Source organism: Rhinatrema bivittatum, chromosome 6, assembly GCF_901001135.1.
Source record: "Rhinatrema bivittatum chromosome 6, aRhiBiv1.1, whole genome shotgun sequence".
NCBI classification, from domain to species: Eukaryota; Metazoa; Chordata; class Amphibia; order Gymnophiona; family Rhinatrematidae; genus Rhinatrema; species Rhinatrema bivittatum.
Genome location: NC_042620.1, coordinates 204,715,916 through 204,741,239, shown reverse-complemented (window position 1 = coordinate 204,741,239; position 25,324 = coordinate 204,715,916). Strand labels below are relative to the sequence as shown.

Sequence of the window (25,324 nt, the reverse complement as noted above, 5' to 3'; positions counted from 1 at the left end):
CTTGGTCCCGCCCCCTAGGTGCTCGCGCCCGGGAGAGGGAACTTTAAAGGGGCCAGCGCGCGAAAAACGAAGTGGACACCCCGGATGATGTCAGACGCTGCAGGGTATTTAAACCCTGCAGCTTGACTAGGATGGGGCCTTGCAACGAGGTTCACTCAGTTCCTGAGTTTCTAGTTGCTGCTTTGGATCTTGGATCATCTCTTCTGACTTCTGGCTTCTGACCCGGCTTCATCCATTGACTCCGTCTTCAGCTTCCGCCCCTGGTTTTGGTTTCGGACTTCTGACTTCTGGCTTCTGACCCAGCTCCGCCCAACGACTCTGATTCCAGCTTCCATCCCTGGCTTTGGCTTCAGACCTCTGGCTTCTGACCCGGCTTCGTTCTTGGATAGGGATGTGAATCGTTTTTCGACGATTAAAATTATCGTCCGATAATTTTAATATCGTCTTAAACCGTTATGGAACACAATACAATAGAGATTCTAACGATTTATCGTTATAAATCGTTAGAATCGTGAGCCGGCACACTAAAACCCCCTAAAACCCACCCCCGACCCTTTAAATTAAATCCCCCACCCTCCCGAACCCCCCCCAAATGACTTAAATAACCTGGGTGTCCAGCGGCGGTCCGGAACGGCAGCGGTCCGGAACGGGCTCCTGCTATTGAATCTTGTTGTCTTCAGCCGGCGCCATTTTCCAAAATGGCGCCGAAAAATGGCAGCGGCCATAGACCAACACGATTCCACGGCAGGAGGTCCTTCCGGACCCCCGCTGGACTTTTGGCAAGTCTTGTGGGGGTCAGGAGGCCCCCCCCAAGCTGGCCAAAAGTTCCTGGAGGTCCAGCGGGGGTCAGGGAGCGATTTCCCGCCGCGAATCGTTTTCCGTACGGAAAATGGCGCCGGCAGGAGATCGACTGCAGGAGGTCGTTCAGCGAGGGTTCCGGCGCCTCGCTGAACGACCTCCTGCAGTCGATCTCCTGCCGGCGACATTTTCCGTACGGAAAACGGTTCGCGGCGGGAAATCGCTCCCTGACCCCCGCTGGACCTCCAGGAACTTTTGGCCAGCTTGGGGGGAGGCCTCCTGACCCCCACAAGACTTGCCAAAAGTCCAGCGGGGGTCCGGAAGGACCTCCTGCCGTGGAATCGTGTTGGTCTATGGCCGCCGCCATTTTTCGGTGCCATTTTGGAAAATGGCGCCGGCTGAAGACAAGATTCAATAGCAGGAGCCCGTTCCGGACCGCTGCCGTTCCGGACCGCCGCTGGACACCCAGGTTATTTAAGTCATTTGGGGGGGGTTCGGGAGGGTGGGGGATTTAATTTAAAGGGTCGGGGGTGGGTTTTAGGGGGTTTTAATGTGCCGGCTCACGATTTTACGATTTTTCACGATATTTTACCCCCCCAAACGGCAACAATACGATTCCCTCCCCCTCCCAGCCGAAATCGATCGTTAAGACGATCGAGGACACGATTCACATCTCTATTCTTGGACTCTGACTTCAGCTTCCTCCGTCTCCACAGGTATCCAGTTCTTGCTGGCCCAGAGGATTCTCCTAAGTCCCAGTGGCTCGGACTCTCATGGGCTCCTCATGGGGGAGCCGCGGGCTTCCAAGGGTGAAGACTCTTCCAGCCTCCTGGGCCCTGCCGTCCTTATCAACCATCTCTTTGGCCGCTTCCTGGATCCTTGGTCGCATAGGGTCCCACCTAAGTCCAAGAGGTCCGGGTCCCTACGGACTCCTCCTGGGGGGACCTCAGGCTTCCAGTGGTGAAACCTTCTTCGGAGCCTCTCTTCAGCGCCGCCTCACGGCTGCAACGCTCACTGTGGGCCCCCACAGTGCAACACCTGCAGTCTCAGCCGGCCCAAGGGTCCACGACCGTAACAATGTGTGTTTGTGTGTAAAAATGAATATGTGCCTACCTTGGGGGTCTGTGTGTGTGTGAAAATGAATGGGTGTGAAAATGAATGGCTCACTTCGTGCCTCTCGCTAAACTGCCTTCAGTGCTAGAATTGGCTAATCTCTTTACACAACCTAGGTTGTTTGTGTGTGTGTGTGTGTGTGTGTGTGTGTGTGTGTAAGAATGAATGGGTCCCTGCCTGGGGGGACTATGTGTATCTAAGAATGAATAGGAGCCTGCCTGGAGGTCTGTATGTCTGTGTGTGTATGAGACAATGAATGCGAGCTTGCCTGGGTGTGTGTGTATGAGAATGAATAGGAGCTTGCCTGTGCTGTATGTATGAATCAGTGCATGTGTGTGTGTATCTGAGGGAGCCAGTGAGAGTGATTGCATGTTTGTGTGTTTATAGATGAATGAGAGAAAGAGAGCGTATGAGTGTGCAACAATCCCTAACCCCTTCCTCTCTGCCTGCTAATGCATGACAATCTTGGGGCATCTGGAAATCATAAGTTCCCAAGTATGGAGAGCAGGGAATTTCTAAAAACCCTTACAAGTTTTAATTATTGCATATTTGATGTGTCTGTTTTGAAATATTTTATGGATGTTTGAAATATTTTTATATGATTTCTTAACTATTTGATGATGTTCTATTTGTTAATTTTATTATTATTAGAATTATTATTTTTATTGGTATGGTGGCTGCTTTGGTCCTCTAACTGTGGGGTATAATTGCAAATGTAACTGCCCTTCCTTCCCGCTCATGGACCTCTAAGGGGAACTCGGCCCTCAGCTCTGATTAGTGCCAGTAATGTGGTCCTCTTTAAAAAAAAAAATGTTTGCCTACCCCTGCTATAGTGTGGTTTGAAACCTGAATCAAAAGTGGCCAGGGCATTTGAAGTGCACAGGTGATCTTATAGTTGGAACAGTATCACTTTTTTGATGATTTTACTTAGGAATGGGATGTTTGAGACCGGGAAGGTCATTGGGGTCAAGATTAGTCTTCTTCAGCATGGCTCTCATGCTTGCTCTTTTTAGGGCAGCTAAGAGGGTAGGCTTCCGCTAGTGAAGTATTAGTTATGGTCTGGATGTTGAACAGTAGTCCTTTTTTGCTTACTTGATTAGCCAGAAGGGGCAGGGATCATCTAAGCAAGTGGTTGGTCTGAGATTGGTGGGCAGGAATTCAATGTCATCCTGTGATAGTGGGAAGAAAATGGTCAAGGAGTGTGATGGTGCAGTCTGTTTTGCTATTGGTGTTTTATTGGTGTTTTATTCAGTTCAGTCTGGATATATGTATGATTTTATCCATAAAAAATGTGGCTAACGTCTTGCAATGGGACTCAGTTGTGAGAAAGGAGAGTATAAGAGAGGAGGAGACACGGAGTTTGCTATTGCTCCAGAATAGTTCTCTGTGAATATTCTGCTTGATTGATTGTTCATGCATAGTAGGCTCTTTTTAACATCAGTGACAGTCTTGTGGGAAGCCGTCTGATGTCTTCTGCAGTTATTCCGGCAGTCATTCCTGTTGGATTAAGATTTCAGTGTCTGCCATTTCTCTTCAGATTCTCTTCCAGGTTCTCTTCCAGGTTCTCTTGCCATTTCTCTTCAGGTTCTCTTCCAGGTTCTCCCTGGATATGATAGAGGTGTTTAAAATCATGAGAGGTCTAGAACGGGTAGATGTGAATCGGTTATTTACTCTTTCGGATAGTAGAAAGACTAGGGGACACTCCATGAAGTTAGCATGGGGCACATTTAAAACTAATCGGAGAAAGTTCTTTTTTACTCAACGCACAATTAAACTCTGGAATTTGTTGCCAGAGAATGTGGTTCGTGCAGTTAGTATAGCTGTGTTTAAAAAAGGATTGGATAAGTTCTTGGAGGAGAAGTCCATTACCTGCTATTAAGTTCACTTAGAGAATAGCCACTGCCATTAGCAATGGTTACATGGAATAGACTTAGTTCTTGGGTACTTGCCAGGTTCTTATGGCCTGGATTGGCCACTGTTGGAAACAGGATGCTGGGCTTGATGGACCCTTGGTCTGACCCAGTATGGCATTTTCTTATGTTCTTATGTTCTTATCCATCACATCCTGTGTGAACCAGAGGATTGGTTTTGAATATTTTTTGGGTGATTGCTTTCTATGGTGCAATCTTGTCAATGTTCCAGTTTTTTACCAGGGTAGTAGTAGATGGGGTGCTCTCATTTGTACATTGCAGGGTGAGTAGGACAGGCTCTGGGTTAAAGTGTGATGCTGATGTTTTGTGATATTTTCTTGACTGGATTTCTGTGTTCAGGGTGGACATATGTTAAAAAGTACCAAGTGGTCAGACCAGGAGAGTTGAACAATCAGTTCTTTCTCTAGTGAATAGTCAAATAGTAGTTGTGGTGGGGCAAATATCAGGTCAAGAATGTGGCCTGCCATATGGGTTGATTCACTGATTAACTAGATTAAGCCCAGAGATTCTAATGAGGTTAAGAATTTCTGTGGATGTTGAAGTCACCCAGGGCCATGGTCCTAGGGTGGTCCAGAATGGCTTTAGAAATTGTTTGTAGGAGGGCATCTAGGGTTTCATTGTTGCTTGATAGTGGTTGGTATACTAAGAGATACCCCCCTTTGGGGGAGGGGGGATATCAGCCTGATGAAGGATGGTTTCTATTCTTTCTGGTTTTCAAGTAGGGGAAAGTGTTAGGTTTAATATTTTTCTGGTGGCTACCACTCCACCTTTTTTAGTTTGAATCAAGTAAGAGCAGTTTTAAGCGGTGTACCACAAGGATCGGTGTTGGGACCGGTCCTGTCCAATATCGTTGTGAGCGACATTGCGGACGGGATAGAAGGTAAGGTTTGTCTTTTTGCGGATGACATTAAGATCTGCAACAGAGTGGACATGCCAGAAGGAGTGGAGGGAATGAGACGGGATTTAAGGAAGCTGGAAGAGTGGTTGAAGATATGGCAGCTGAGATTCAATGCCAAGAAGTGCAGAGTCATGCATATGGGGAGTGGAAATCTGAATGAACTGTATTCGATGGGGGGAGAAAGGCTGATGTGCACGGAGCAGGAGAGAGACCTTGGGTGATAGTGTCTAATGATCTGAAGTCGGCGAAACAATGTGACAAGACGATAGCTAAAGCCAGAAGAATGCTGGGCTGCATAGAGAGAGGAATATCGAGTAAGAAAAGGGAAGTGATTATCCCCTTGTACAGGTCCTTGGTGAGGCCTCACCTGGAGTACTGTGTTCAGTTCTGGAGACCATATCTCCAAAGAGACAGAGACAAGATGGAGGCGGTGCAGAGAAGGGTGACCAAAAAGGTGGAGAGTCTTCATCAAATGACTTATGAGGAGAGATTGAAGAATCTAAATATGTACACCCTGGAGGAAAGGAGGAGCAGAGGTGATATGATACAGACTTTCAGATACTTGAAGGGTTTTAATGATCCAAAGACAATGACAAACCTTTTCCGTCGGAAAAAAATCAACAGAACCAGAGGTCACGATTTGAAGCTCCAGGGAGGAAGACTCAGAACCAATGTCAGGAAGTATTTCTTCATGGAGAGGGTGGTGGATGTCTGGACTGCCCTTCCGGAGGAAGTGGTAAAGACCAGAACTGTGAAGGACTTCAAATGGGTGTGGGATAAACACTGTGGATCCATAAAGTCTAGAGGACGTGAATGAAGAGTGGGTGGCTCACAGGAATGACGGCTACTACCTGGAGATAATACCCTTATTCAATAAACATACACACGGTGAATGCAACTCCAACATTGGTCTAAGCTTCAACGGCAAGAGGAAATGTGGAAAAAAGGATTTGCATTCGCAAAAAAGCAGGGAGTAGCTTGCTTGTTATGGCAGTTACTACCCTAAACCAAATAAGCCTGATATTTCACTTTCAATGCATATCCAGCATAGCTCTCTGCTTCAACGGCAGGGGAGAAAGACCGATACTTCACGCATATCCAGCATAGCTCTCTGCTTCAACGACAGGGGAGAAAGACCGATACTTCACGCATATCCAGCATAGCTCTCTGCTTCAACGGCAGGGGAGAAAGACCGATACTTCACGCATATCCAGCATAGCTCTCTGCTTCAATGGCAGGGGAGAAAGACCGATACTTCACGCATATCCAGCATAGCTCTCTGCTTCAACGGCAGGGGAGAAAGACCGATACTTCACGCATATCCAGCATAGCTCTCTGCTTCAACGGCAGGGGGGAATGAAGAAAAGTGGATCTATATGCAGACAACAACCAACAAGGACTGAATTACATAGTCTGGGTAAACAAATATGCATGGGTGTAGCTTGCTTATTGCGGCGGTTACTACCCCTAACTAATTAAGCTAGATATTTTCACTTAGATGCAGTTCCAACACTGCTCTCTACATTAATGGTGGGGGTGGAAGGGAAATAGAACCAAAAGGTTACTAAGAGCCAAGAGAAACAGATAAGTATGAGAAAAAAAAAGTGTGAAGCTTGCTGGGCAGACTGGATGGGCCATTTGGTCGTCTTCTGCTGTCATTTCTATGTTTCTATAAGATGGTAACTGGGCAAACTCAGTAGTCCACTACTGGCTGTGGGAGAGGTAGCAAGAAGTGCCTAGTCTTCTGGCTGCAAAGAGATGTGCACAAATGGGCTTAAAAAAGGGCAAGATTCATCCTCAGGTAAAGTCAACTTAGGCGGGTCAGAAGCAACCAGTATCCCTCCCATGTGGTTCCATTATCACTCTTGATGGAGACAGGGATATGGGCATCCTTAGGACCCCCTGCAGCGACTATGGAGGTGCAGAATTGCTGCAGGTATAGAAATTAATCAAATAAATGCAATGAAATGGCCAATTAGCAAGTAACTAAAATTGATAAAAGGAAACAAGTAACAGGTTAGCATAACTAAATAACAGAGAGCGTCTAAGCAAAGGCAGTTGTGAAGAAAATGCTCTTTGTTAGGTTCCTATAGAGACTATAATCGCCTCTATCACAGAATTCTGTAAGTATGAGGCAATAAAAGAAAATGCCTGGTTATTAGTTCCAGCAAGTTTCACTTCGGTGGTCAATGAAATGCACAAATATATGTATTTTATTGATTTCTTTGTAGCACTTTGCACTTTTAAAATGAAAAATCATGTTATCAGTTTTGTAGTACTTGACTTTTAAAACTAAAAATCATTGGAACATATGATGATAAATTATTGCTGCATAATCAAAACTGTCGTTGTTGGTGCAAACCCTGTGGTTAACTCATTCGGTTTGCACCAATAACCAAAGAAAAGTATGCTGGTATTTTTGCTTTGATTATTGCCCCCCCCCCCCCCTAGAAATATTATTTGTTTTTTCTTTGGACAATTTTTCCATCAGAAACATCCATGGCTTTGATTTTATAAAACTCTGCACATTTTTGCATAGCCCACCCCCCTCACTCTATGCAGTGGGGTCTTCCTGCCACCGTGCGTGCTGCCAAATCCCTTACTCTATACACTGAGATGTTGATGCCACTGTTGGTGCCCTTTTGCCCCTCTTTTGGTGCTTTGGGGTGTTTATGCCTGTATTTGTGCCACTTTGCCATTCTCACGGAGGCTTGAGCTGTTCATGCCACTGTTAGGCCCTTTGCCTCTTTTTTGGTGCAAGGATTTTCTCATGTCACTCTTGGAGTCTTGGGGGTACTCTTGTCTTTGCTGCTGATGCCTGCCAGCAAGGTTCGTAAAACTTGGATGAAAATCCCCAATGTTATGAGTTGAAAATAGGCCACATTTCTTTCCTCATTGACATTAATGGAAACAAAAGTAATGACCTGAATGAAAAAAAAGTTTGTGATCTGAACCAAATGAATCAGGAAACCAAACCAAAAATGTTTTCCATGTGCACCTACTACATATAAGCTGTGTTGTCACCATAGTTCCCCTTAAGCTGAGCGCATGAGCGATTGCTCATACATTTTGGAGCATCTCTCACAAGTTTTACATGGTTGCTCACATACATGTTTCTTTGTGCTATATACAGAAATACAGCACTAATACTCGCACTCAAAATTTGTGGGTTTAAAAAATTGTTCCTCACATGAAAAAGCATTTGCAAATACCTCCTTGGTGTGTTCCTTGGAGGGAACATTTGTCACCCGTTGACATTGGGCATTTTTTGTCACGCCCTGTAGATTCTTTGCCCCTTGTTATGCTTCTTTTTTATTTATATGAGTAAAAAGCAGGCCATAAAGGCTCTACATCCATGTTCTTATTACCTGATTCATGCAGTCCCAGAACAGAAATTCTTTCTACATGTGTTTCAGTCTGAGTCATCCAGTCCTGGAAATGAAGGGCTCTGTATCATTGTGCCAATCTCCTAGGCATAAAGGTAAAAGACTGTATATCTATTTCAAAGCCTCTGAGCGACTTCCTTCAACACTTTCTGCGCTTGTATTTGTCATTGTTGTTAGGTTATCTATTTGTGTTATGTGTTTTACTTAGATCCTGCAAACGTAACTGTTGAGTATGATGGGGAGAAAATTGGACCTTTCCAAGCTGACAGAGGAAGAGGCCCAACATGTCTTGACAGTTGTTCAACGAGACTTTGATCTACGGAAGAAAGAAGAAGACAGATTAGAGTAAGTGCATGCACTATATTCATCACTCCAGGGAGGTAAATGACAGAGGCCAGATGCTTGAAAGCAAATTGAAAAGAAGTTCCAGATACTTTATTATACTGTATATACCTTTACTTCAGCACCGCACTTTAGACATTACATCAGTAAGAGATAGAATGCACAGAACGAAACAACTGTGTTTAAAATCTGGTTTGGAAACAATGACGGGATATGTATTGCAGTCTTTAATGCATCCCCTGCCCTGTAAATCTTTTCCCACATAGAGTAGCCAACTTTTAAAAGATATTTTGTTGCACACTTTGTAATATGTTGCTGGTATTGGAACAAAGATTTTGCAGAAGAGGGCAGAACACTGTTGTTTTATTTTTCTCAAACATGTAGAGCTGCCTTTCCAATTGCAAGATAGAAACCTTTGAGTCTCTCCAGTTCTTCCTCACTTTTTCATTCATTCATTCATTCATTCATTCATTTACGTGACTTCTCCAGTCTTTTGCATTTTTCCTCCTGGCTCTCTAGCATCATATTTTACTTCAATATTGTAGCAGCTCTGAGCAATTCATGAGTATGATTTTTAAATCAGAACGTGTGAGCATTTACATCAAAACAATGAACATAGGGAAGATAGTTACATTAAACAGGGAGATGGGGAGGGGGTGTCAGGAACTGTGAGAAAGAAGCTTGAAAGAACATAGGAAACAGGCTACTCTGTAGCAGATGATAGCCAAATAAATTAACATTGAATATGCAATTTGGAGAAACAATAATAACTATGTACAGAGGGTGTAAGGGGGGTTTGTGTGGGTGGTTTGGGTGTGTTTACGTGGTTAAGGTATGTTTGCAAGAGGTGAGAAGGGTGTTATTGTTGATAGGCTTGCTGGGTTAGAAGGAAATGTTTGTCTTTTTGCAGAAGACAGTAAGATCTGAAACTGAGTAGACATAAGAACATAAGAAATTGCCATGCTGGGTCAGACCAAGGGTCCATCAAGCCCAGCATCCTGTTTCCAACAGAGGCCAAAACCAGGCCACAAGAACCTGGCAATTACCCAAACACTAAGAAGAACCCATGATACTGATGCAATTAATAGCAGTAGCTATTCCCTAAGTATAATTGATTAATAGCCATTAATGGACTTCTCCTCCAAGAACTTATCCAAACCTTTTTTGAACCCAGCTACACTAACTGCACTAACCACTTCCTCTGGCAACAAATTCCAGAGCTTTATTGTGCGTTGAGTGAAAAAGAATTTTCTCCGATTAGTCTTAAATGTGTTACTTGCTAACTTCATGGAAGGCCCCCTAGTCCTTCTATTATTCGAAAGTGTAAATAACCGAGTCACATCTACTCGTTCAAGACCTCTCATGATCTTAAAGACCTCTATCATATCCCCCCTCAGCCGTCTCTTCTCCAAGCTGAACAGCCCTAACCTCATCAGCCTTTCCTCATAGGGGAGCTGTTCCATCCCCTTTATCATTTTGGTTGCCCTTCTCTATACCTTCTCCATCGCAATTATATCTTTTTTGAGATGCGGTGACCAGAATTGTACACAGTATTCAAGGTGCGGTTTCACCATGGAGCGATACAGAGGCATTATGACATTTTCCGTTCTATTAACCATTCCCTTTCTAATAATTCCTAACATTCTATTTGCTTTTTTGACTGCTGCAGCACACTGAGCCAACGATTTTAAAGTATTATCCACTATGATGCCTAGATCTTTTTCCTGGGTGGTAGCTCCTAATATGGAACCTAACATCGTGTAACTACAGCAAGGGTTATTTTTCCCTATATGCAACACCTTGCACTTGTCCACATTAAATTTCATCTGCCATTTGGATGCCCGATCTTCCAGTCTTGCAATGTCCTCCTGTAATGTATCACAATCCGCTTGTGATTTAACTACTCTGAATAATTTTGTATCATCTGCAAATTTGATAACCTCACTCGTCGTATTCCTTTCCAGATCATTTATATATATATTGAAAAGCACTGGTCCAAGTACACCTTAAGTAGTAGAGAATGAGAAGCAAACTTAGAAAATTTGAAAAGTGGTCAAAGATTTGGCAGCAGAAATCACTTATCACTCCAAGGTCTCTTTCCCAGTCCTATGAACATCAGTCTTTCACCTCCTATCACATACAGCTCCTTTATGTGATACGTGGTGAAACACTGATGTGCACAGGACAGGGAAAGAGACCTTGGAGTGATAGTGTCTGGCAATCTGAAGGTAGTGAAGCAACATGAGAAGGTGGTGGCTAAGGCTAGAAGAATGCTGGGCTGCACAGAGAAAGGCATAACCACCGGGAAAAAGAATGTCTACAGGCCTCACCTTGATGACTGTATTGTTCTGGAGACAGTATCTCAAAAAGAATAGAGACAGGGTGGAAGCGGTCCAGAGAAAGGCAACCAAAATGGTGTGGGGTCTGTATCAAAAGCCATATGAGATGAAACTGAAGGACCTGAATATGTATACTCTGGAGGAGAGGAGAGACAGAAGAGATATGATACAGACTTTTAAATACCATAAAGGTAACAATGATGCAAAAGAAACAAACCTTTTCCAATTGAAAGAAATTTGTAGAACTAGGGGACATGATATGAAACTCCAAGGAACAACATCAGGAAATATTTATTCATAGAGAAGATGGTGGATGCAAGAAATGCCATCCTGGAAGAGGAAGTGAAGACGAGAACAGTAAGGAAATTCAACAGGGCATGGGATTTACACAAGGATCCCTAGTGGCTAAAAGATGGAAATGAAGAAAAGGGGTAATTTGTGTTAAATGGAATAACCTGCATCGAGCGGCAGTTCCTTGCTTAACAGAAAGCATGGAGGTAACCTGTACAGAATGGCAATTACAACCCTTAAAAAAAAAATTGCTGGGCTGAATAGATAGACCACGTGGGTGTTTTTCTGCCAACATTTACTGTATTACAATGTTATCCTAGAAAGGCACAATTAGCTCTCACCTTGCTTGCAGAATCAATAAAGATATATGTAACGTAGCAAATTATTTAGACTGAGTGATGAGTAGGCACTCCCACTTATCATGCTGGCTACTAAAAATTATTTTCCAGAACTACTTTTCCGGGGCATTACTCTAGATCAGAGGTACTGAAACTGGTCCTATGGGCCCCCCCCCAGCCAGTCGGGTTTTCAGGATATCTCTAATGAATATGCGTGAAAAATATTTGCATATATAGGAGGTAGTGCATGCAAATAAATCTCATGCATATTTATTAGGCATATCCTGAAAACCCAACGGGCTGGGGGGCCCGTAAGACCGGTTTGAGCATCCCTGCTCTAGATGATCCTATTATTATTTTAGATTCATATTTATTCACTGTCCATGATAGCAAAGATAGCAGCTGCACTATTGAATATATTGAATATATATTGAATATATTGGCTCAATAACCAAACAATACACTTTGGAGTTTCTTTTATGCTATGTGGTAAGAAAATAGAAACTGCAGACTGTATTGCAATTACTGGTGCTATGCTTAGAAGCTTTGTGTTGTAGGATAGGATTTTTTCCCCGGAAGAGCAGTTTCCGAGCCGCACCTAGCTAGAAAACCTCTCTTAAAGGCCCATCCTACAAATCAAACATTGCAGAACAATCCCTCCTAATCATAGCCCTAAAAGCAAATAAACTTTGGAATGTAACATTTCAACTTCAATTACTGATGACGAAACATCAGTGCTTCAAATGAGAAACCAAAATCTCCATGTTATATAATTAACCAGAAAATTATGTGTAATGTATAAAACTTAGGATATTATTAAACAAAGATTTTTTTTCCATAATTCAGAATGTGTAAAGGTAAATTGGGATGTTAGCAATTTCTTTTTTATATAATGTGATTTGTTAATGTACAAAAATACTTAAATATTTCACTGCTAAGATGTTTGCAAAGTCTGTGGCTGCAAGAATTCTGTTTTTTTTTTTTTTGGGGGGGGGAAGGGGTGTTTGAAATAAAATGTTAAAAACCATAATATACTGTGTTGTTTTTTTCATGTGTATTTAGGGAGGAAAATAAGGGCTTCTTTTTATGCTAAATTTGTGTGTCATATGTAGCATATTCCATCTGAAACTGGAGAAAATGTTTGGAACTATAACATTGTCTAGTAAGTGGCGTGCAGTCAGGGCCTTCAAGGGCTTCAGTGAATCAGTTTCAATTTTTCATATGCATTGTTTTTTCAGCTACAGTCATAAAATTTACTATGGGGAGGCAAGTGCCATGTGAATATTATACATCAGACTGGGAATATTGTACATCCGATTGTGTAAGGGCAATTTATTTATATTCTGCTTTTTTCTGGCACTTCAAAGCAGATTATGTTCAGGTATTGAAGGTATTTCCTTATCCCTGGAGGGCTTAGAATATAAGGCTTTTCTCTCTTTTTGTGTCTAAGGAAGAATGCTTAGTAAATGAGGTCCTAAGTTTATACCTGAGGCAATGGAGGATAAATTGACTTGAACCAGGTCACAAGGAGTGACTGTTGGATTTTGAACACTGGATGAATCCCATCAGGCCCCATGGCTTTGTCCACTTTCACATTCTTTAGCTCTTCCCATACATTTTCTACTGTAAAAGGATTTTCATCTATACCACTTCCCTCCAGTTTCTTGTTGTGTAGAGATGGTCCTTCTCCAGGGTCTTCTTTAGTGAACACAGAGCTGAAGTATTCGTTTAATATTTCTGCCATTTCTTCGTCTCTCTCCATACATTGATCATTTCCACCTTTCAATTTCACTATACCACTTTGGACTTTTCTCTTTTCGCTGATTTATCTGAAAAATGTTTTGTCACCATTTTTTATCTCCTTGGTAATCCTCTCTTCCGCTTGACGTTTTGCCGACTTGATTGATTTCTTTGTCTCCCTCAGTTGAATCAAATATTCTTCTTTGTGCTCCTCCCTTTGGGATCTTTTATATTTCTTGAATGCTGTTCTTTTAGCTTTAATTTTGTCAGCCACCTCCTTTGAGAAACAGATAGGTTTCAATTTTCTTTTGCTTTTCTTTACATTTCTAACATATAGAGTAGTTGCCTTGGTGTTTGCTCCTTTTAGATTGGTCCACTGCTGATCCACATCTCTCTCGTTCTCCCATCCTTTTAGTTCTTCCTCCAGGTACTTCCCCATTTCCTCAAAGTCCGTGTTTTTGAACTGTAAAACTCGGGTCTTTGTGCTTCTTTTCCATATTCTTTTAGTGATATTAAACCATACCGTTTGATGATCACTGGTTCTGAGGTGGGTGCCCACCTGGACATCAGAGACATTATCTCCATTAGTGAGCACTAAGTCAAGTATAGTTCCTTCTCTCGTGGGTTCCATTACCATTTGTTTGAACAAAGTTACTTGCATGGCATCCACTATCGCTCTACTATTTTTAGATTGTGCAGATGGGATTTTCCAGTCTACATCTGGCATATTAAAGTCACCAACGATCACCACTTCTCCCTTCTTACCTATCTTATGGATGTCTTCAACCAGATCTCTGTCCAGCTCTTCCTTTTGGTTTGGAGGCCTGTAAACCACTCCAATATAAATGGATGCTCCGTCATCTTTTTTTAGGTCGACCCATAGTGCTTCTTCCTTGCCCCAACTTCCTTGCAGCTCAGATGCTTGGATATTGTTTCTGACATAAAGAGCCACACCTCCCCCTTTTCTAGCCACTCTGTCCTTCCTTAACAAGTTATAGCCTGGTATTGTTGTATCCCAATCATGAGATTCTGTGAACCATGTTTCTGTGATAGCAACAATGTCCAATTCTGCCTCAGTCATTAGGGCCTGCAGATCTGGGATTTTATTTCCCAAACTATGAGCATTTGTGGTCATAGCTTTCCAGGTTCTCTCTTTAAGGTTATTGCTTTTCTTGGACTCCTTATGAGACTTTAGTTGAGATTTTGTTATTCACTTCACTCTTTCCTTTTGCAGTTGTGCCACTGATGACAGAGTTATCCATCTCAATTAGCTTTTTCTTTTGGTTATGGATCTTGAAATTCTGCATGCATTTCTCTCTTTTCTGGCAACACTACAATGTTTTTCTCAAGAACTGAAGCACACTCAGGGGTAGATTTTATAATTTTGCGCGAGCGCGTACTTTTGTTCGCGCACCAGGTGCGAACAAAAGTACGCTGGATTTTATAAGATACGCGCGTAGCCGCGAGTATCTTATAAAATCCGGGGTCGGTGCAAGCAAGGGGGTGCACTTTTGTGCAACCTGCGCGCGCCAAGCCCAGCGCGCGCTGCCTGTTCCCTCCGAGGCCGCTCTGAAATTTGAGCGGCTTCGGAGGGAACTTTCTTTCCACCCCCCTGCACCTTCCCCTCCCTTCCCCTACCTAACCCACCCCCCGGCCCTATCTAAAACCCCCCTACCTTTTGTTGGCAGATTTACGCCTCCTGAAAGCAGGCGTAAATCTGCGCGCGCCAGTGGGCTACTAGCGCGCCATCACCCGACCCGGGGGCTGGTCCGGAGGCCTCGACCATGCCCCCTGGCCGGCGCCACGCCCCCGGTCCCGCCCCAAACCACCCCCTGACCCCGGACACGCCCCAAGCGCGTCCCCTCCCCGCCCCTTTTACAAAGCCCCGGGACTTACATGCGTCCTGGGGCTGTGCGCGCGCCAGCGGCCTATGCAAAATAGGCGTGCCGGCGTGCGAGGGCCCTGCGCACATAAATCCAGCTGGATTTACACGCGCAGGGCATTTAAAATCTGGCCCTCAGAGTCTAATGGTGATTTCTTCTGACTGTACCTAACCCACTGACCGCTCGAGCAACCACAAGAAGGTGAAGGGGAAATAGAGGAGGGGTAGATTAAAGAGATGGTGGGTTGGAAGAGGAGGGAATAAAAGGGGAAGTATGGAAAGTGGGAGGATTGGATAGAGGAGGTGGATGGAAGGGAGAAATAGGGGGGAAAGGAAGGAAGAGGGTGTTGGGAGAGGAGGAGGAAAAGAATGGAAGATGATTGGTTGAATAGTGAGGGAGAGGAGGGGAGGCATCTGTGACACTCTACAGTCACGTCACCATTAGGACCTGGTTAAGTCCCTGTTTCAGCTGGAGAAAGAAGGTTAGAGTAGAGGGAGGTACCATTCAAATACAGCTCCTCCTTCTGTGGAGTCTGGAATCGCCATCCCCTGGAAGTCTATTTAGTGAGCCTGAGAGGCAGTCCCTTTCTGTTAGCACAGAGTGCAGAGATATTAGGAGTTTACCTTTTGTTGTTTTACAGGCCCAGTCAGTAAAATCTGGCTAACCCAGACTGTTGGTCCTGACCAGGGTCGGGAGGTTTTTCCTTCTAGCCTACTCACTAGCTGGTTGGGATATCCCTCTAGGTTGCTTTTGAGGGTTTTGAGATGTTTCATGGTAGGAACCTTGTGAGACATCTGGGCCTTTCTTGGTGTTTGGGACACCCTGGGATAGGGAAGACCTGCCTTCCATAACCTCAGTGAGGAAGGAGGTGACAATGACCCACTGCAAGGAACTGCTCTGGTGTTAATATTAGTTTTTTGAGGGAAAGAATCCATTTTGTTAGAAGACCCAGGAAGAAGGTTTTAGCTGCCACTTCCTTCTTGTTAGAAGCAAGAGAACTGCTTGTTTCAAAGAGGGTCCCTTACATCAAGGTCCCAGAAAGAGAATACTAAAGAAACTGTGTAAAATCAAGGAGATCCTAAGATCTGCTAACCATGAGTAAAGGAAACATCACTGGTAACCATGAGCAAAGGAAACCCATCCAGTGTTCATCGCCCTGGGAAGAGAATGAGAGGATGTATCCTCTGTGCCACAGACTTTACCTTCTATCAGCTTGGAAGGGGTTTGACTGTCTAAAAGACCCTGCTCCTCTGGGATCTTCACTTTACCTAAATCCAAGAGAGTTGATGTTTTTTTCTGTCCTGATAGAAATGAGTCCTGCACAGATAGAGGGAAGAGTCTATACAGGGAGTCAAGAGAGATTCCTGTGGTGCTGCAGTTTGAGTTTTTTGACATTCACCATCGGTGCTTAACAGTAAAGACTTTTATTTTGGACACTAACCAAGTGGCTCCAGAGTATTTATTTTTGCTCTCTCTCTGCACCCAAATCAGGGACCAACATCCTCCCCAGGGGAAACATAAGGGAATGTGTAAGGAAACCACCCCTGTCACATCAGGACCTGAAAGGACTCCTTTCCTTCCCCCAGTTTGATGAATCTACACCTTGGGAAGTAAAGGAGCTATAAGAGCTAGTCAGGGTTCCTGCCCCAAAGAGTATAAATAACTTTATGGCCTCACCGGTGCTAGACTGGCACACCGGGGTGGGATTACCCATAGAAGGCGAGGGTGTTGGAGGGAGAAAGAGGAGGGGAAGGGGGCTGGAAGGTGAGGGAGTGGAGGAGAGGATGGAAGACTGGACAGAATGGAAGAGAGAGAGAGATGAATGGTAGGCAAGGGAGGAAGATGAATGAGGATGGAAGGGGAGGGTTATAATTGAGGGAGGGAAAGAGGGGATGGGTGGATAAAAGATATGCAGGTGGGAAGAGGAGGAGAAAATGGAAGGTGAGGGAGAGAAGGATGATCTGGGAGAAGATGTTTCAGAGAGCAAGAATGGAGTCAGCTATTGAGGGAAAGGACAAGGGAGCCAGACAGCTGGCGATGATAAAGGGCGTAGATGGAGGGATGAGAGGAGATAATTGCAAAGTGAACTGGGGAGATGGAGAACATGAGGAGGAGAAAGAGGGATGAAATCTTACTATGAGTTTATAATGAGGCAGTGAGAGGGAGAGAAAAATGAAATGACAGAGAAAGATCAATGTCAGAGAGAGATGTATTGCGGGAACTGAGGAAGACAGGAGGAAAGAGAAGAAATGGAAAATGGACAAAAGACTGAGAACGAGTTTAGGGGATCAATAAGGGAAAATCAGAAAAAAGAGATGAGGACCAAAGTGGTTAGAAAAATGTCTAGACAAAAAGGTAGAGAAAAAGCTTTTAATTTTTAGTTTACTGAATGGAATATGTCAACTTTGGGAATGTGCATCTCATGGTATCTTTGCATTTTGTACAGCAGGAAATGTATTTCTGATTCTGTTTCTCTGGTGTTGGACTGCATATGGATTCTGGCTTCTTCAGGATTCCAATCGAGTTTTTGTTTGTATGTTTCTGTTTCTAAGTTGTGGTTACCTTATTCTGTGTTTGTTCAGGGTCTGTCTGTGCATATCATCATGGTTTAAATGTTCATCCTTCTCTCTCAACTCCCCTACTGCTTAACAAGGTAGAGCTTAAAGGTCACATCTATACAGATGTAAGGGTCACACGGAGGGTGCTTAAATTTAGTAGGACATGGCAGCCAAGGTATTAAAATATAGTTACTGCCATTGCAAATTATTTGCAAATCAGAAATTTAACACATTGTACATTCATAGAAGTGTTTTAAATCACACATTATTTTCATTGTTTTTTAAAAAAATATTTTGCTACTTTACCTCTAAACATTCAGTACTAAATCCAACAGCAAAAGATCTTTGGTGAGAAGTAACAAATTCTTGGAAAATGGAAGAAGTTTACTTGTTGTGCTCCTTCCTTGTTAAAAGAGATGATTTTCCATCTTGATAATTTTTTTCCTCTTTTTTTCCTCCCCCAAGTACCTTCAAACAGTTTTTTAGTGGTCTGTCTCTCCTCAGATGGTAATTCCTAGACAGACAGACAGCCCTTACTGGCCCCAGGACTGGATAGATGCTTCCCAGGCACATTCTCAGTGCCACTAGTTGGCCTGTAGGAGCCACCGCCATGGTGGCAATCATAATCTTCCTGCCTTGCTTTCCTGGGTCAGAGTGCTCCGCCTTGCCTGGTTTCATGTAATGTCTCAGCAGCTTCTATGGCAAAGAAGTATTTATGAGTCCAAGAAACTGACGATGGGAGCCAGATTCAGGTCTCCTATTTAAGTTATAAGTGACCATCAAATAAATTCATTAAATAACCATTAGGCCACTGGGTAGTCAGTCCTTACAGTCAGAGTTGTCTTCATCTGAAGATTCTGCACTATCGCTACCACCATCATTAGCCCTAGTGCTGAGGATAAGGTTAAGCACTGTTTTTATCCTGGGTAATATGTAGCCAGTATGAATTTTTCTTTTTGCTTCTTTTCTTACTTCTGTAGTAGTAACAGTCATCTTGCTAAGATAGGTCTAAATGTAATACAAGTTCACCATGTGAAGGTACTCAACAAAACTTGGCAAAATAAACATTATTTTCCTCACCCTCAGACCTCTTGCAGCATCTTTTTCAATCTGCCAGAGTTCCCCCTTTTTTTTTCCTTGCAGGGACCTAAAATGTAAGGTAGAAAAAGAAAGCATCAAGCGGGAGCTGCTGTCCAATCAAGCGCACCTGAATGAGACTCACTGTGTGCACTGCCTCCATCCTTTCAAGTTCTTGGTCAACAGCAAACGGCAATGTCAAGACTGCCACTTCTACACCTGCAAGAACTGCAGTCTCTACAACAAGAAGGATCAGAGCTGGGTCTGTGATTCTTGCTGCATCGCCAGGTAAAAAGGCTGAAGGGAGTGGAAGGTTACTTAATATACAGCAGAAGTACAAGCCACCACTTATCCGGATAAGTACTTAGCCAAAGAAGTACTCTTCTGGCTAAGCGGTGGGCAGGAAATGAGCATTTTGGAGGGGAGCTACTTATCAGGATAGCATAGCTAGATAAGTAGCAATATTTAAATTTATCAGACTATGTTAACTGGATGAGTAAGACCTAAAGTTAACTGGATGAGTAAGACCTAAAGTTAACCAGTTAAGACTTATCCAACTAACTAGCGACTTATTTGAAAATATTCAGCAGCATAGCCATGTTGCTAAATATCCCTTGTAAGTTAGCCGGATAAGTCTTATCTGGCTAACCTACTTAGAATTTTCTAGGTAGAACATTTTATTTGCTTTTTATGACCGCTGTTTCATAGTTAGATGAAGGTTTCATAGTACTGTCTTGAGATGTGCAACCTTAAAAAAATTGTTACAGTTTGTTGGTTTGTTTTGTGGGTACTGCAATTCATTTCATTAGTTTTGGAAGAAAAAAAATTAGTTCATTTGTTACATTCATTTTTTATTGTACATTCAAATCAATGGAGGAAGAACATAAGAACATGCCATACCGGGTCAGACCAAGGGTCCATCAAGCCCAGCAACCTGTTTCCAACAGTGGCCAATCCAGGCCATAAGAACCTGGCAAGTACCCCAAAACTAAGTCTATTCCATGTTACCGTTGCTAGTAAAAGCAGTGGCTATTTTCTAAGTCAACTTAATAGCAGGTAATGGACTTCTCCTCCAAGAACTTATCCAATACTTTTTTAAGCACAGCTACACTAACTGCACTAACCACATCCTCTGGCAACAAATTCCAGAGTTTAATTGTGCGTTGAGTGAAAAAGAACTTTCTCCGATTAGTTTTAAATGTGCCACATGCTAACTTCATGGAGTGCCCCCTAGTCTTTCTATTATCCAAAAGAGTAAATAACCGATTCACATCTAGCCATTCTAGACCTCTCATGATTTTAAACACCTCTATCATATCCCCCCTCAGCTGTCTCTTCTCCAAGCTGAAAAGTCCTAATCTCTTTAGTCTTTCCTCATAGGGGAGCTGTTCCATTCCCCTTATCATTTTGGTAGCCCTTCTCTGTACCTTCTCCATCACAATTACATCTTTTTTGAAATGCGGCGACCAGAATTGTACACAGTATTCAAGGTGCGGTCTCACCATGGAGCGATACAGAGGCATTATGTCATTTTCTGTTTTATTCACCATTCCCTTTCTAATAATTCCCAACATTCTGTTTGCTTTTTTGACTGCCGCAGCACACTGAACCGACGATTTCAATGTGTTATCCACTATGACGCCTAGATCTCTTTCTTGGGTTGTAGCACCTAATATGGAACCTAACATTGTGTAACTATAGCATGGGTTATTTTTCCCTATATGCATCACCTTGCACTTATCCACATTAAATTTCATCTGCCATTTCAATGCCCAATTTTCCAGTCTTACAAGGTCTTCCTGCAATTTATCACAATCTGCTTGCGATTTAATTACTCTGAGCGGAGCGGAGCGGCCTCGGAGGGAACGGAGGTAGGCTGCTCGGCGCGCGCCGGCTACACGAAATCGGCAGCCTTGCGCGCGCCGATCCAGGATTTTAGCGGATACGCGCGGCTACGCGCGTATCTACTAAAATCCAGCGTACTTTTGTTGGCGCCTGTTGCGCCAACAAAAGTACGCGAAGGCGCACTTTTTTAAAATCTACCCCTATATGTTCTGTGATTTTGATGTTTAGAACACTTTCCACTATTTTTCCTGGCACTGAAGTCAGGCTAACCGGTCTGTAGTTTCCCGGATCGCCCCTGGAGCCCTTTTTAAATATTGGGGGTTACATTAGCTATCCTCCAGTCTTCAGGTATAATGGATGATTTTAATGATAGGTTACAAATTTTTCCTAATAGGTCTGAAATTTCATTTTTTAGTTCTTTCAGAACTCTGGGGTGTATACCATCTGGTCCAGGTGATTTACTACTCTTCAATTTGTCAATCAGGTCTACCAAATCTTCTAGGTTCACCGTGATTTGATTCAGTCCATCTGAATCATTGCCCATGAAAACCTTCTCCAGTACTGGTACCTCCCCAACATCCTCTTCAGTAAACACTGAAGCAAAGAAATCATTTAATCTTTCCGCGATGGCCTTATCTTCTCTAAGTGCCCCTTTAACCCCTCGATCATCTCACGATCCAACTGACTCCCTCACAGGCTTTCTGCTTCGGATATATTTAAAAACGTTTTTACTGTGAGTTTTTGCCTCTATGGCCAACTTCTTTTCAAATTCTCTCTTAGCCTGTCTTATCAATGTCTTACATTTAACTTGCCAATGTTTATGCATTATCCTATTTCTTCTGTTGGATCCTTCTTCCAATTTTTGAATGAAGATCTTTTGGCTAAAATAGCTTCTTTCACCTCCCCTTTTAACCATGCCGGTAATCGTTTTGCCTTCTTTCCACCTTTCTTAATGTGTGAAATACATCTGGACTGTGCTTCTAGAATGGTATTTTTTTTTTAATTCTCTTTATTAGGTTTGAAAAAACAATCCAATTACAACGATTCCTTTGTTACAGAAATATGAGTATTGTATCAAGATTGAAATAATTCTAAACTAAGAATACAATTTTCCTGAAATAGCTAATTACTTAACTAATACTTCCATTAGATCCCTATACAAGCAAGGGAGAACCCACATTATATAAGGAGATACTATATGAAACATTATAGCTTTTTAAGGAAAAAACAGACTATTTCAAGCATTCCTTTCTAGACTAATTGTACTACCGCTCCCCTGATGTTCTAATTTCTTAGCATCAACAAAATCCTTTAATTGCTCTGACTGGAAAAATATATAGGTCTCACTTCCATACTTAAGAACACATTTACATGGGAACCTGAGTATGAAAGTAGCTCCCAGCTCTAAAGCCTCCTGCCTCAATGCTAGAAACCTCTTTCTCTTCTGTTGAGTCTCTCTTGTTAGATCTGGAAATATCCGTATACAAGAGCCCATAAAGGGTACCTTGATCTTTCTAAAATAAGCTCTCATTATTATACCCAAATCATTTTCATTAAAAAATGAAATCAAAAGGGTTGATTTTTCAATAATCTCATATGTGGATGATTCCAGAAACTCAGTTAAGTTCTCTAATATATTCTGAGTAGGTGGTGTTGATTGACTCTTCCTTATAGGCAGGAAATAAACCTTTTCTAGGGGTGGGACTTTATCAGGGGGAATTTCCAATATTTCTCGAATATAACGATTAACAGTTGTTCTAGGCAATTCTCCCACTACCCTAGGAAAATTTATAATTCTCAAATTTAAATGCCTTAAGGAGTTTTCAGTCCTTTCCATTCTTCTTTTAATCAACCCACAATCCTGTATTAACACTGTTTGAACATCTCTAACTTGCTTCAAACCTGTTTCCAATTCAACAAGTTTTCCAGAAACTTCCATTTTATATCCATCAAAATTAACATTGAAGGACTCTAGTTGATTGGATACTACATTAATCTTTTGAGAGCAATCTATTATGGATTTCGCCATTGCAGATGATAAACTCCACAAGCTGTCTAAGGTGACAACTTGTGGCTTTTCCAAGGCTATCTCAATAATGGGATTGGGAAGGAGGTTCTGTCCCAAGGCCTCCCCTCTATTAGACGGATGATCTTCTACTCCTCCCAAGATGTTATCTCCTCCATGAGATTCTTCATTCTCCACTGGGTTTCTTGCTTGAGCACCCAAAGATTCCACCCCTTCAGGCTGATCTTCTTGATCAGCCTGAAGGGGCTCAGCCTGAAGGGGCTCAGAGTCAGTCGTGGTGTCGATGTCACTCGAGCAGATGGTGGTAGACGGTCGTCTAATGGGCTAAGGGAAACTTCCAAGGCTGAATCTCCAGCTCCTTCCTGAAGCTCAGCAGCCGGACTTCTTAGCACCCTAGCGCTTGAAACTGTGACACATTGTGTGATTGTTTTCTGTCCAGCTGGGATCTCTGAGCTAGAAGGGTACGCTCTAGGTCTCCCCTTTCTTTTTGCCGGCATTATCACATCAAGGAAAACTTGCTGGAATAAGAAATTAAGACGCTATGACAGAGGCGCTGGTGCCACAGAGTCTGAAAAAATTCAAAGTTCACCCATGCTGAGGTAGCAGAAATTCAAGAGCTCTTGCGCCTAATCCGTCTAATCCGGACTAAGCCGGACAAAGCCGCGTGCCGCACTCATGCAGATTTTATGGCGTTGGCCCCTCCCAGCCATCGGGGCAGGCGGGAAGACGAAGCTGTTTCTCTCTGGCTCAATCTCACCAGGTAAAGCGTCCTGCTTCTGCTATAGCGTAGCACCGCTCTCACGCAGATTTTATGGCGTTGGCCCCTCCCAGCCGTCGGGGCAGGCGGGAAGACAAAGCTTTTCTCTCTGGCTCAATCTCACCAGGTAAAGCGTCCTGCTTCTGCTACCGAATGGTATTTTTTAACAATGACCACGCCTCTTGCACATTTTTTACTTTTGTAGCTGCTCCTTTCAGTTTTTTTCTAACAATTCTTCTCATTTTATCAAAGTTTCCCTTTTGAAAGTTTAGCACGAGAGCCGTGGATTTGCATACTGTTCCTCTTCCAGTCATTAATTCAAATTTGACCATATTATGATCACTATTGCCAAGCGGCCCCACCACCGTTACCTCTCTCACCAAGTCCTGTGCTCCACTGAGAATTAGATCTAAAATTGCTCCCTCTCTCGTCGGTTCCTGAACCAATTGCTCCATAAAGCTATCATTTATTCCATCCAGGAATGTATCTCTCTAGCGTGTCCCGATGATACATTTACCCAGTCAATATTGGGTAATTGAAGTCTATAACAAAGGGAGTCAATACAGTAACCCAATCAGTAAAACTGTTGACAAAAAGGGCAACCGAATAAGATTTAATTATAGCCTAAGTGAAGGTGTCATCAAGCCAGACGTTGTGATTTTAACCCAAAACCCAACCGGTCTTCTAATTCACCATCACTGTAAAAATTAATTTTATTAATTGAAAAAATAATTTTTTTAAGTTTTTGGTTTTAACATAAGGTTAAAAAGTCAGTCAAAAAGACTTTCAAAAACAGTCTTTGATAGACATTCAACTCCGTTGACAATGTGAAAAAGAGTTAATAAGCAATCTCTCAATGCAAAGTATAAACACAGCCCAACACAGCTGGTGTTTCGCAGGAAGAGCTTCCTCAGGGGCATCTGAACAATATCAACAAAGGAGTATTTGCCTAAGGTAAAACAAAACACGATCTTAAAAAAACATTCTCAAAGTGAAAAGGAAAGGCAAAAACTTATCTGACCACTGTAGGCTACCTGTTCAAGATGGACACGAAGTTTCAGAAGTTCTTCTTCATTGCAAGGAGGAAACGAGGCTGACGTCGGCGTCTCAATAAATATTCAAACAGATGTGATGTCATGCAGTGACGTCTTTAAAAGATGCAAATCACAGGTCATAGGCGGATCGGCCCACGAAGAAGAGGGTCGCCGCTGCTGCGGATCGGCCCGCAAAGAACAGGGCTGCTGCAGAGCCCAGCCTGCAGCGACCCGTGAAGAGGAGCCCAGAGGTAAGAGAGAGGCTGAGGGCCCGTAGAGTGCGTGTATGAGATGAGTTGAGAGATTGTGTGCGTGTATGAGATGAGTTGAGAGACTGTGTGCGGGAGTGAGGACCTGAATGTTTGCAGAGACAGCATGTGAGAGCCTGGATGTGTGTGAGAGAGACAGCATGTGCCAGTGAGAGCCTGTGTGTATGAATGATTGTATGAGAGAGAGCATGTGATAGTGAGAGTCTGTATTTGAGCAAGACAGCATGTGGGAGTGAGAGAGAGCCTGGGTGTGTGAGTCAGACAGCATGTGCAAGAGAGAGACTGTGTATGAATGATTGTATGAGAGAGAGAGCATGTGAGAGTGAGAGCCTGTGTGTGTGTGAGAGAGAGAGAAAGCAATTAAGAATGAGAACCTGACTGTATGTTTGAGGGAAGAAGATAGATGGAGAGAAAAGAAATAGAAAAAAAAGACAATATGAAAAGAATTGGCAAAAAAATAAGAAAGGGGAGGTGGAACAAAAAAGCCTGTGACCAACCGATAGAAAACTAAGATCATACAGCAAAGGTAAAAAAAAAAAAATAAATAAATTACTTTTTACTGATTGGCACATGTAATCTTTGGTAATGTGCAAGAGTAGCACTTTCTCTATGCGGATTTCACAATGTACGAGATCAACATGGAGGAAGTGGAAACCCACGGGGCCTACACAGAGGAGGCAGCAGAATGGGCTTCAGTGC

The 25,324-nt window shown here is 43.0% G+C and overlaps 1 protein-coding gene across 9 annotated transcripts in view; it reads left to right on the top strand.

Moving 5' to 3' along the window:
* The window catches only part of MLPH (melanophilin), a 329,932-nt gene that overhangs the window by 95,687 nt on the left and 208,921 nt on the right, over positions 1-25,324 (top strand). For 8 of the 9 annotated variants that reach the window (XM_029606455.1, XM_029606454.1, XM_029606453.1 and 5 more), the window contains exons 2-3: positions 8,335-8,471; positions 18,761-18,982. In XM_029606455.1, coding sequence (XP_029462315.1) covers positions 8,359-8,471; positions 18,761-18,982 — 335 coding nt within the window. In that variant the 5' untranslated portion in view covers positions 8,335-8,358. The remainder of the gene's footprint in view (positions 1-8,334; positions 8,472-18,760; positions 18,983-25,324) is intronic. The other variant, XM_029606456.1, reaches the window with a different exon arrangement.